The following is a 13,271-nucleotide window of genomic DNA, read 5'->3' as shown; positions in this document are numbered from 1 at the left end:
GTAGGTGCTTCATAGATGTTAAATTATTTATCATTTTACTCCTTAGTTGTAAAGTCATGGTCATATAGTGCAATTCCTTTGGTGAGTATATATGCATCAATACAAAGCAACCTTGATTGTAAGTGACAGATGTAAGATTTCTCCATCTGTATCTGAGGAAATTGTGGACAACTTATGTATACATAAATGTCTAGGGATAGAGATGAAATGGTCAAATGACTATATTATTTAATATATTAATTTGATTATATCTACATGTTAAAAGCCTCATATGTAATCTATTAACAGAGATATTTAATGAACATTTTATTCAAACACTTTACATACACCTTTAACTTTAGTGTCTTTGTCACATTTGAGCCACTTTTTTTTTTCTCCCTCAAGACAAGGTCTTGCTTTATTGCCCAGGCTAGGTACAGTGATCACAGCTCACTGCAACCTTGACCTCCTGGGCTCAAGTGATTCTTGTACCTCAGCCTCCCAAGTAGCTGAGACCACAGGTGTGTGCCACATACATGGCTAATTTTTAAATACTTTTGTAGAGACAAGTTCTCACTATGTTGCCCAGTCTGGTCTTGAACTCTTGTGCTCAAACAATCCTCTTGCCTCAGCCTCCCTAAGTGCTGGAATTACAGGCCAATTTTTGAGTCAGTCTAACAAGGTTTTCCAGAGTACAACATCTTTATTTACTTTTAAGTGTGTGGCATTGTGACTGGAAATTTTATCCTAAACCAGGAAAATCTGTTAGGGTAACATTAGGACAAGTTTTTTTTTTGTTTTTTTTTTTTTTGAGACGGAGTCTTGCTCTGTCCCCCAGGCTGGAGTGCAGTGGCGCAATATTGGCTCACTGCAAGCTCCACCCCCCAGGTTCACGCCATTCTCCTGCCTCAGCCTCCCGAGTAGCTGGGACTACAGGTGCCCACCACCACGCCCGGCTAATATTTTGTGTTTTTAGTAGAGATGGGGTTTCACCATGTTAGCCAGGATGGTCTCGATCTCCTGACCTCGTGATCCGCCCATCTCAGCCTCCCAAAGTGCTGGGATTACAGGCATGAGCCACTGCGCCCGGCCAGGACAAGTTGGTTTTTTAATTCATCCTGCATCTTATGCATCCCCTATAATATGATTCATTCACTTATTCCTTTGTAAAATCCTTAAAAAACAGAAAATTGAGACAGGGTCTCACTCTGTCACCCAGGCTGGAGTGCAGTGACTTGATCGTAGCTCGCTGCACCCTTGAACTCCTGGGCTCAAGCGATCCTCCCACCTCTGCCTCCCAAGTAGCTGAGACTACAGGCACACGCCATTACACATGGCTGATTTTTTTAAATTTTATTTTTGTAGAGCTAGGGTCTCGCTGTGTTGCCTAAGTTCTTCCTGGGCTCAAGCAATCCTCTCACCTTGGCCTCCCAAAGTGCTGGGATTACAGGCATGAGCCGGTGTGCCTGGCCATAATTCCTTTTTAATATAACTTGTTTACAGCAACATCCAACCTTAGAATTTTGAGATGAATGACTAAATTATTATTATCTTCCTTTTTTTCCCTTCTGATATACCAATTTTATTAGGCGATATCTCCGAAAAACCCAATTTTGTTAGGTGATCTCATAAAAAAAAAAAAACCCAGCATTGACTGAGGTTGTTCAAAGTAAAGTTGTTTTATTTTTATTTATTTATTTATTTTGAGACAGAGTTTCGCTCTTGTTGCCCAGGCTGGAGTGCAATGGCGCAATCTCAGCTCACTGCAACCTCCACCTCCTGGGTTCAAGCAATTCTCCTTTCTCAGCCTCCCGAGTAGCTGGGATTACAGGTGCATGCCACCATGCCCGGCTAATTTTTGTATTTTTAGTAGATACGGGGTTTCATCATTTTGGTCAGGCTGGTCTTGAACTCCTGACCTGGGGTGATCCGCCTGCCTCAGCCTCCCAAAGTGCTGGGATTACAGGCATGAGCCACTGCGCCGGCAAAGTAAAGTAATTTAAATAGTGCCTCTTTAACATGACACACAGTAAAGTAATTTAAATAGTACCTCTTTAACATGACACACATTATAAGGACTTGTTATATCCCTTCTCTTTCTGGGGAATAATTTTTGGAAAACTTATTGCCTTGTATTTGGGCATATATGATATGTGGGTTGGGACCCCAGGATCATGGTTTCCAACTCTCTTGTCCCTATTGTTTCAAGCACATAAACTGAATTCACAGTCCTATCCAGGACCCTTGGAGAAGATTTTCCTGCAGGAGCATTTGAGCTAAGAGACTGGCTGGCTGGAGGGTAAATTCATCAGTACTGCTGAGATCATCATCGTATATGCCCTGAAGGAGTGGAGTACAGTGGTTGAGTTGGGGCTCTGGAGTCAGAGATATCTGTATTTATCCATTTTGTTGACTTCCCTGTCTCCAGTACCTAGAACAGTGCCTGCCACATATCAGACACTCAGGACATATTTGTGAATGAGTGAATCTTAGTGTACTGGGAGATTCTTCTAATCATCCTGTGGTTAATATGAAGATCATTGTCTGATTTGTAGTCCCTCTCCTTACTGAAACATTAGCGGAGGCTTTATTTTTATAGTAAATGGAGTATTTAGGCTTTTTTTGATTTTATTTTGATTTTATTTTTTAGTTTTTTTGACATTATTTACTTTGCGGGCCGAAAGCAAAAAAAAATTTATTTACTTAGCTTTGGGGACTTAACACTCTCATGGAATTTCCACCTATGGGGCTATTTTTCCATTCTGTTTCCTGACATTTAGTTGTTTTTAAATTTTAATTGATAGAAATTGTATATATTTATGGTATACAATATAATATTTAAAAATATGTATGAATTGCAGAGACACTAAGTCAAGCTAGTTAATATATGCATTACTTTGCCGGGCACGGTGGCTCACACCTGTAATCCCAGCACTTTGGGAGGCCGAGGCGGGTAGATCACAAGGTCAGGAGATTGAGACCATCCTGGCTAACACGGTGAAACCCCGTCTCTACTAAAAAATACAAAAAATTAGCCAGGTGTGGTGGTGGGCGCCTGTAGTCCCAGCTACTCGGGAGGCCGAGGCAGGAGAATGGCATGAACCTGGGAGGCGGAGCTTGCAGAAAGCCGAGATCGCACCAGTGCACTCCAGCCTGGGCAACAGAGCAAAGACTCCGTCTCAAAAAAAAAAAAAAAACAAAAAAAAAACCACATATGCGTTACTTCACATATTTACCTTGTTTTGTGGTGAAAACACTTAAAATATGCTGTCCGCAATTTTCAAGTATACAATACCTTGTTATTTGGAGGATTCAGATTTTTTAGTGAATTGTTTACTTGATTTGCTTCTAGAATTTTAAAGCTATTAGTCCCAGTTTCTGTTGAACATGGCTGCCTTAATCTGTTTGGGCTGCTGTAACAAAAATACCACATGCAGGATGGCTTATAAACAACAGAAATTTATTTCTCACTATTGTGGAGTCTGGGAAGTCCAAGATCAACGTGCTGGCAGATTTGGGGTCTGGTGAGGGCCCCTTTCTTGGTTCATAGACCACTGTCTACTCATTGCATCCTCACATGGCAGAAGGGGAAGGGGTGAGGGAGCACTTCAGAACTCTTCTGTCTTATAAGGGCACTAATCCCATTTGTGAGAGCTCTGTCCTCATGGTCCTAATCACCTAATCACCTGTCTAAAGGCCCCATCTCCTAATACCATTACATTAAGGGTCTGGGGTTGGGATTACACATTTGAAGTTATGGGGGACACAAATGATCAGTCTATAGCAATGGCTCATAACATAGTGTTCCGGGTTTGTTCTTCCTGCTATTCCAATTTTCCCCCAAGTGTATACTTTATCTCTGGGTCATTTTCAGTTTTTTTTTTTTTTTTTTTTTTTTTGAGTTGGAGTCTCGCTTTGTCGCCCAGGCTGGAGTGCAGTGGTGCGATCTCGGCTCACTGCAACCTCCACCTCCCGGGTTCGTGCCATTCTCCTGCCTCAGCCTCCCGGGTAGCTGGGACTACAGGTGCCCGCCACCACACCCAGCTAATTTTTTGTATTTTTAGTAGAGATGGGGTTTCACCTTGTTAGCCAGGATGGTCTCGATCTCCTGACCTTGTGATCTGCCCGCCTTGGCCTCCCAAAGTGCTGGGATTACAGGCGTGAGCCACTGCGCCCGGCCTTCAGTTTTAATATCCAGTGATTCTTCCGAAGTTGCTGAAATTAAAAATTTTAATTCCCTGGGAATTAAAAATCAGCTCAGAGACCAGTGCTAAAGCTGGTAATTCTTAGTTATAAAGAAATAATGTCTTCTTTAAAGAAGTGACAATTCTTTTCAAAGCATGAAGTTAGTTCCTCCTTATGTTCTTACTAATGCTGACTGGCATATACTAGGTAAATCTTTTGTACTTTTCCATACCTTCTCCCCTTGGCCCTCGAGTGGGTATACCATTTGCATGTGCCAGGTTGAGTAGAGGATGGGCTTTGGCTGACTGGGTGCACCCTGGATTGAGAAGCCTGTTTGGAAGTGAGTGAGGCTTTTAGCATGCTGGGTCTGCTGCAGGTGGTCTATTAGCTCAGTGAAGTTGTCTGAGTCAGGGTAGGACAGTAATCGTATGAGGTCAATACTAGCTGCTATGGGAGGGAAAACTCCGAGTTTATCACTCCACTATTTATTTAGTCAAAGAAACAGTTTCTAAGGAGGAAACTCTTGACTAAATAAATAGTAGAGTGATAAATTGGTAGACTGACTGGCTAACGAACACAAATCCAAGTAACATGGGTTTGACCATGAGGTGGAGATATCTTAGGAGGTTAGCTATGGGATACTGACAGTTCAGACTGCCCTCCCAGTGATAGGACCCACAGGAGAACGAGTGATAGGTTGAGGAAAGAGTCAGTCTGACCTCTCTGTAATGCAGTGGGTTATGAGTTTTCCCTAGTTTGCTATTGAAACTTTTCTTTTGTCCTTCTGTAACCCTTCACACCTTCCCTTATCCATTCCACTGCTTCTATCCATTCAACTCTCAACTAGTTATACTATAACATAAAACTGCAGCTGATTGATGTTTCTCTTTTATCAGCCTGGATCAAAGGATCTTTTGAGTAGGTATTTATAAAAAATGATGTTGAAGTAATTAAGACTGAGGACATTAGGAGGTGGGAGAATACCCTGGAAGAGAGGTAGTCAGGAGCTGTTCATTGAGATGCCTTTGAATTTGACTGGAAGTTGCTTTGCATTAATTCAGGTAGTAATGGAGTCCAGGTGTTTGGCTCGTCCTGTTGATGGTCCTAAGTATGAGATGTAGCTTTATTTCTTCTCCATTCACATTTTTTGCCTTTTGTGTGTGGCAGGATGGACCAGATGTTCCTACTTGCTTGCCTTGCCTCTCATTTGGTCCTGTGCTACAGTGTTGCAAGTCTTGATGGACCCTTTTCTTGTAAATAACAGTTTCTATTGAGTTATATAGTTCACTCTGGCAGACTGCCACAATTACTGCTTGAGATGTCACTAGGGCAGTTACTATTGTTATTACTTGAGACCGTCATTAGGAGACTGAATGAAGGGGGATAAACATAGCAATGAAAACTTAAGACAAAAATAACTATTCTAAAGGAAGGGTAACATGGGGAAGAAGAGAACTCCCTGCTTCTAGTGAGCAAAGGCAGCCCTGAGCTTCTACAGCCCTTTGTATTTATTGGGTACCAAGAGCAGGGAGGAGGAGGTAACGATTGGTCAGCTGCTTAATTGATCACAGGTACACATTATTGCTAACAGGCTTCAGATGTGCCTAACTATAAGAAACACTTGTGCCTGGGTCGTGACTGCCCTCAGCATTCCTTCTGGGCGGCAGATGCAGTTTGTCAGTTTGCCAGCATCCTGCTTTCATGAGAACAGTTTCCTTTTTGCTCATGTAGCCTCCAGTGGTATACTGAGTTGATCATGACCCTCATTCTTTCGGCCTCCAACAGTTCACATACCATACAATTTACCTATTTAAAGTATATAAGTCAATGGCTATTAGTATATTCACAGAGTTGTGCAACCATCACCACAAACAACTTTAGAACATTTTTTTCATTTCCCAAAGAAACCTCACACCCTTGGCAGTCGCTACCTATTTCCCTCTAACCCACTCTGATTTATTTCCTATCTCCATAGATTTGCCTGTTCTAGGGATCTCATACAAAGAGAATCCTAGACTATGTAGCATAATGTTTTCTAGGTCCATCCATGTCATAGCATGTATCATCACATCACTGCTTTTTACTGCCAAATAATATTCCATTGTATGGATATACCACTTTTATTCATTTATCAGTTGAAGGACATTTGAGTTGTTTCCATTTTTGGCTATTACGAATAATGCTGCTATGGATATTTATGTATAAGTTTTTGTATGGACCTATGTTATTTTGCTAAGGAGTGGAATTGCTGGGTCATATGGTAACTGTTTAATCTTTTCAGGAACAACCAGACTGTTTTCTAAAGTAACTGCAGCATTTTACATTACCACTAGCCATGTATAAGGAGGGTTTACACATGTATGAGGGTTTCAGTTTTTCCACATCCTTGCCAACAGTATTATCTATCTTTGATATCTGTAGCCATCCTAGTGGGTATAAATTAGTATCTCGTGGTATGGATTTGCATTTCCATGATGGCTGATGATGAATGAATTTTTTTTTTTTTTTGAGACAGAGTCTCGCTCTGTCGCCCAGGCTGGAGTGCAGTGGCACGATCTCAGCTCACAGCAAGCTCCATCTCCCGGGTTTATGCCATTCTCCTGCCTCAGCCTCCCGTGTAGCTGGGACTACAGGCGCCTGCCACCACGCCCAGCTATTTTTTTGTATTTTTAGTAGAGACAGGGTTTCGCCATGTTAGCCAGGATGGTCTCGATCTCCTGACCTTGTGATCCGCCCTCCTCGGCCTCCCAAAGTGCTGGGATTACAGGCGTGAGCCACCGTGCTTGGCATAAGTTTTTAATTTTAATATAGTCCAATTTATCTCTTTTCTTTTGTCACTTACGCCTTTGGTATCATATCTGTGAAACCTTTGCCTAACCCAAGGTCACAAAGTTTTACTCTTATATTTTATTCTGAGAGTTTTAATAGTTTTAATCCCTTACATTTGGTCTGTGATACATTTTGAGTCAGTTTTACAGTGTGAGGAAGGAGTCCGCTTGATTTTTATGCATGTAGATATCTACTTGTCCCAGCACCATTTATTGAAGTGAGGGTTTGAGCTGGCCATTTCACTCCTCATTTTCTGCTCAACAAGAAGAGAATATTCACACCTTGGGTTTTACTTACTGAGTATATCATTTTATGACCCAAATGGTATATTCTGTGTAGCTATAGTGATGTCTCCTTTTTATCATTAGACAGATTACATCAATGCCAGTTTCATGGATGGCTACAAGCAGAAGAATGCTTACATTGGCACACAAGGTAAGCTGGTCCGTCCCTCCCATGTTGATTTTGTGCCATCTACTTATGATTCCTTGTGCCAAATGATAGCATAATTTTTAAACGAATGGTAACTTGAGTGGAGGTTTTGGCCACTAGATCCTGGCCTTTTATAAAGATTGGTGGTGGTTGAGAAAAGCAAATAAGTAGTTTGGGGTTTCTGTACCAGGTGTGCCTGGAAACTCACCGCATAGAGATAAACTGGAGATTTAAACACATAACACTACTGCCTGCAAGTTTTGGGGCTATTTCTTAGTATTGGCAAGGGTGTAGGGCATCAGAATGCATCAGCCAGTGAGCTCTTCATGCTCTTCCTGTCTAGTGAGAGGCCAAGAATAGCAGTGGACTTCCCAGAGATTGAGTCCAATCTAGGAATGAGTATTGCTGTCCTAATAGGCCTAGGCTGGTTCCTATACCATCACAGAGCACTCCAGCAAATGTTCTGACATAGATAGTATGTGCTAATAAGTCTGACAGTGAAATACTGAGCTCTAGGAGGATTTCTCATTTTTTTTTCTCCTTTGAAATGGAGGCTTGCTGTGTCGCCCAGGCTAGAGTGCAGTGGTACGACCTCCACTCACTGCAACCTCCACCTCCCGGGTTCAAGTGATTCTCCTGCCTCAGCCTCCTGAGTATCTGGGACTACAGGTGTGTGCCACCACGCCCGGCTAATTTTTGTATTTTTAGTAGAGACTGGGTTTCACCATGTTGGACAGGCTGGTCTCGAACTCCTGACCTCGTGATCTGCCTGCTTCGGCCTCCCAAAGTGTTGGGATTACAGGCGTGAGCCACCATGCCCAGCCTCTAGGAGGATTTCAGGTGGAGTTTCTATAAATGTTCGTATGATCCTAGTACTCTTCCTGACCTGGCCTCTCCATCTCAAGAATATCATGTCACTTTCAAAGATGGTAGGAGGAAATCATAATACAGAAAGACAACAGACCATCAGATGGGCGTAAGGCCCTTTGACCACTGCAGAGCAAGATATGGTGGATACCTCCTTAATCAAGTGATCAAACTTAGTATCACCAGTAAAGGACAAAGGGACATTATGTACACCTCCTGATATGATGCATTGAGAAATGAATATCACCTGCATTGTGTATTGCCAGTTTTAAAATCTGAATCTAGTCATGGGAAACAATCCAGATTGTGGGACATACTATAAGAAAACTGGCTCAGACTCTCCAAAGTTAATGCCATAAAAAACAAAAAGGCAGAGAACTGTTCTAGATTAAAGGGAGACTAAAGAGAACCATGGCCGGGCACAGTGGCTCACGCCTGTAACTCCAGTACTTTGGGAGGCTGAGGTGGGAGTATCACTTGAGCCCAGGAAGCAGAGGTTGCTCTGAGCCGAGATCGTGCCACTGCACTCCAGCCTGGCTGACACAGCAAGATCCTGTCTCAAAAATAAATAAATTAAAGGGCCAGTCACAATGGCTCACACCTGTAATCCCAGCACTTTGGGAGGCCGAGGCAGGTGGATAAACTGAGGTCGGAAGTTCGAGACCAGCCTGACCAACATGGAGAAACCACATTTCTACTAAAAATACAAAATTAGCCGGGCGTGGTGGCACATGCCTGTAATCCCAGCTACTTGGGAGGCTGAGGCAGGAGAATCGCTTGAACCCAGGAGGCGGAGGTTGCAGTGAGCAGAGATTGCGCTCAAAAAGAAAAAAAAGAGGATCGGCCAGGCGTGGTGGTTCATGCCTGTAATCCCAGCACTTTGGGAGGCCGAGGCAGGCGGATCACAAGGTCAGGAGTTCCAAACCAGCCTGGCCAATATGGTGAAACCCCGTCTCTACTAAAAATACAAAAATTAGCTAGGTGTGGTGGTGGGTGCCTGTAGTCCCAACTATTCCGGAGGCTGAGGCAGGAGAATTGCTTGAACCTGGGAGGCAGAGGTTGCAGTGGACCGCGACTGCGCCATTGCACTCCAGCCTGGGTGACAGAGCAAGGCTCTGTCTCAAAAAAAAAAAAAAAAAAAAAAAAAAGTATCTGATTAGATCCTCAACTGGGAGAAAAAAATCTATTGAAGACAAACTATTGAGACACTTGGAGATTTTTTTTAGCCAACATTGTATCCATGTTTAATGTATGCTTAAGGTGATAATGGTAATGTTCTATAGGAGGATGTCCTTGTTTTCCTAGTAAGTGCTCAAGTATTTAGGAATAAAATATCATAATGTCTGCAACTTCTTTATTTTTAATTAATTAATTAATTAAGTTTTGAGATGGAGTTTCGCTCTGTCGCCCAGGCTGGAGTGCAGTGACATGATCTTGGCTCACTGCACCTTCCACTTCCAGGGCTCAAGCGAGTCTCCTGCCTCAGCCTCCCAAGTAGCTGGGATTACAGGCACCTGCCACCATGCCTGGCTAATTTTTGTATTTTTGGTAGAGACAGGGTTTCACCATGTTGCCTAGGCTGGTCTCGAACTCCCGGCCTGAAGTGATCTGCCTACCTCGGCCTCCCAAAGTGCTGGGATTACAAGCATCAGCCACTACGCCTGGCCTATATTTCTATTAATGATGTCATCTATTGAGAAGACCTATTATATATCAGATGCATAAATGCTATCTAATTATTATAGAGACTCTGCAAGGGAGGTTTATTAATTTATAGATGAGCAAACTGAAACCCAAAAGTTTACGTGACCTTGGACCATGCAGCTAGTAAGTGGCAGAACCAGGGTTTGAACCCATGTTTGTTTGGTTCAGAAGTTTTTACAAGCCATGTCTGTGGATTGTTTCACCTATGTCAGTATAAACTACTGACTTTATTTCTTGAGAGAAGTTTACTGTTAAAGGGTCTAAGCTGGGAAGTACAACTTTCCCTTCTTAGTATCTCTCTTGAGCCTGTGAGAAGTTTGCCCAGCCCCAGTCTGGTAACTGAGTTACCATATGCTCTGACTGCTCAGTACTCCAATTCTGCCAGTGGTCTGAATGTGGAAAATGAAGTATATGAGAGTTGCTGTGGTGCAGGAGAGTAGGATGTGGATGAGGCTGAGGGTCAGAGATGAGGAAAAGGTGTCCTTACTGTCTTCTTGATGTGTATACTAGGGTAATGCATGTCCATTGTAGAACATTTAGAAAACAAAAATAATCCCTCATAACCCTAGGACCCAGAGATAATGTTAACATTTTACAGCATCTCCTCCTAGACCTTTATCTATGCATGCATGCAGATATAGGCATACAAAATATTTAACCAGGCCGGGCACGGTGGCTTAAGCCTGTAATCCCAGCACTTTGGGAGGCCAAGGCGGGCAGATCACTTGAGGTCAGGTATTTGAAACCAGCCTGGCCAACATGGTGAAACCCCCTCTCTACTAAAACTACAAAAAGTAGCCGAGCGTAGTGGTGCATGCCTGTAATCCCAGCTACTCAGGAGGCTGAGGTAGGAGAATCTCTTGAACCCGGGAGGCAGAGGTTTCAGTGAGCTGAGATCACGCCACTGCACTCCAGCCTGGGCGACAGAGTGATACTCGGTCTCAAAAAAAACAAAACTAAACTTTTAATTTAACCAAATGTGCTCTTTCTATACTATCTCTTGTTTCATTTAATGGTATCTGTGAATACCTTTCCATAGCAAAAAATACAGCTCTTACAACATCAACTTTATAGACTGTATAAATTATGGTATGCTATTATTTATTTATTTATTTTTGAGACAGGGTCTCACTCTGTCAGCTAGGCTGGGTGACAGAGTGGTATGATCATGGTTCACGATCATGGCTCAATGCAGCCTTGGCCTCTCCAGGCACACACAGGTGATCCTCTCACCTCAGTCTCCTGAGTAGCTGGGACTACAGGCATGTGCTACTACACCTGGCTAGTTTTTGTATTTTTTGTAGGGTCAGGGTTTTGCAATGTTGCCCAGGTTGGTCTCAAACTTCTGGGCTCAAGTGATCTGCCTGCCTCATCCTCCCAAAGTGCTGGGATTACAGGCGTGCGCCACTGCACCCCACCTGATACGTCATAATTTAATTAATCCTCTCTTATTGGATATTTAGTGTATTTCTAAGATCTCACATGTTTTTGACATCATCCACTTCTGCAGAGAGAGTATTCCAGTATCATGTTAGTGCTTGCTAAAAGACTTAGCAATAAGGGTAGTAGAACCAGCAGACTTCTAGACCAAAATTAACCATTAGTACTGCCCTGCTTTCCTGAAAGCAGAGAGGAAAGAAACACCCAGAAAGTATAAGGAATTATCTTGAGTTGTTAGTTTTTTTTTTTCTTGAGATGGAGTCTTGCTGTCGCCCAGGCCGGAGTTCAATGGTGCGATCTCGGTTTAATGCAACCTCCGCCTCCCGGGTTCAAACAATTCTCCTAACTCAGGCTCCCGAGTAGCTGGGATTACAGGCACCTGCCATCATGCCCAGCTAATTTTCATATTTTTAGTAGAGACGGGGTTTTACCATGTTGGCCAGGCTGGTCTCGGACTCCTGACCTCAAGTGATCCACCTGCCTCGGCCTCCCAAAGTGTTGGGATTACAGGTGTGAGCCTGTAACTGGCCGGTTACTGTCTTGATCAAAGTGGAGTTGGTAGCCCACAAGTATCTTCAAAGTTATTGCTGAGTGCTCAGCCCTGAGTGCTCAGCCCTGTGCAAAGGAGAATTTGGCCAGGCGCAGTGGCTCACACCTGTAATCCTTTGTCCTTAGGACCATGTTTAGTGAGATATCATTAATTCCCACAAAGTAAAATAATGGATGGAAGAGTATATAAATTAAATGGTCAACCTGTATAGATCCAGCTGTGCCATCAAAAGCAAAAGAGAAGAAGCTTCACAAGGAATGCGGTGGTCAGAGAAAGCTTCAAGGAAGAGGCGGCACTTGAAAATGGGTAGAAAATGAATAGCATTGGAGGTGACGGAGACAGCTTGAGCGAAAGAATAGAGGCCAAAGTGAGCATGGTGTGTCTATGTTCTGATGAAGTAATTTTTAAGAAAAATTAAACTGGTGGGGTTTCCCAGAGTAGACTGGAAGGGAAAAAGGCCTATTCAAAAAAGTAGACTAAGAGGGTGTTACAGTAACTTAGACAGAAGATGACGTGGTCTTTGTGTCAGTGAAATGGAGCAGGAAGAACAGGATGGGGAGAAGATGAGGGCAAAAGAATAAAAACCAAAAACATTTCAAAGGCAAAAAATCTCTAGGATTTGGTGACTGACTGCTTCTGGGAGATGAAGGAAATGGGTAAGTCAGTGTTGACTTCACCTTTTTAAGACTGAATGATTTAAGAATGCTAGTATTGTTAACAGAGATAAGAAAGTTGCAAGATAAAGCTAATTTTTTTTTTTTTTGAGACAGAGTCTCGTTCTGTTGCCCAGGCTGGAGTGCAGTGGTGCGCTCTTGGCTCACTGCAACCTCCACCTCCCGGGGTCAAGCAATTCTTGTGCCTCAGCCTCCCAAGTACCTGAGACTACAGGCATGTGCCACCACACCTGGCTAATTTTTGTATTTTTCATAGAGATGGGGTTTTACCATGTTGCCAGGCTGATCTCAAACTCTTGAGCTCAGGCAACCTGCCTGCCATGGCCTCCCAAAGTGCTGGGATTATAGGCATGAGCCACTGCACCCGGCCAAGATAAAGCTAATTTTGAAGGAGGAGACTTAGTTGCAGACATAATGGATCTGAGATTATGGGAAACAGAAGGTTAATGGTTTAGTAAGCAATCTGTGATTATAAAACTGAAGCTTAGGTGAGATGAAAACAGCTAGAGATTCTTACAGTTTGACACTGTCAGCCTGGATGTGATGGCTGAAGTTCTGATGATTAAGACTCTGAGAGGGTATGTAGCAGTGCTTCCCAAACCTACCTACGA

The 13,271-nt window shown here is 43.0% G+C and overlaps 1 protein-coding gene across 2 annotated transcripts in view; it reads left to right on the top strand.

Moving 5' to 3' along the window:
* PTPN9 (protein tyrosine phosphatase non-receptor type 9) overlaps positions 1 to 13,271 on the top strand; it is a 107,353-nt gene that overhangs the window by 87,288 nt on the left and 6,794 nt on the right. For both annotated transcript variants that reach the window (XM_034939164.3, XM_063596807.1), the window contains exon 9: positions 7,362 to 7,428. In XM_034939164.3, the coding sequence (XP_034795055.1) occupies positions 7,362 to 7,428 (67 nt within the window). The remainder of the gene's footprint in view (positions 1 to 7,361; positions 7,429 to 13,271) is intronic.

This window comes from Pan paniscus, chromosome 16 (assembly GCF_029289425.2).
Source record: "Pan paniscus chromosome 16, NHGRI_mPanPan1-v2.0_pri, whole genome shotgun sequence".
In the NCBI taxonomy this organism is placed as follows: domain Eukaryota; kingdom Metazoa; phylum Chordata; class Mammalia; order Primates; family Hominidae; genus Pan; species Pan paniscus.
Note: the sequence above shows the minus strand (reverse complement) of the source record. Positions and strands in the feature narration are given on the sequence as shown.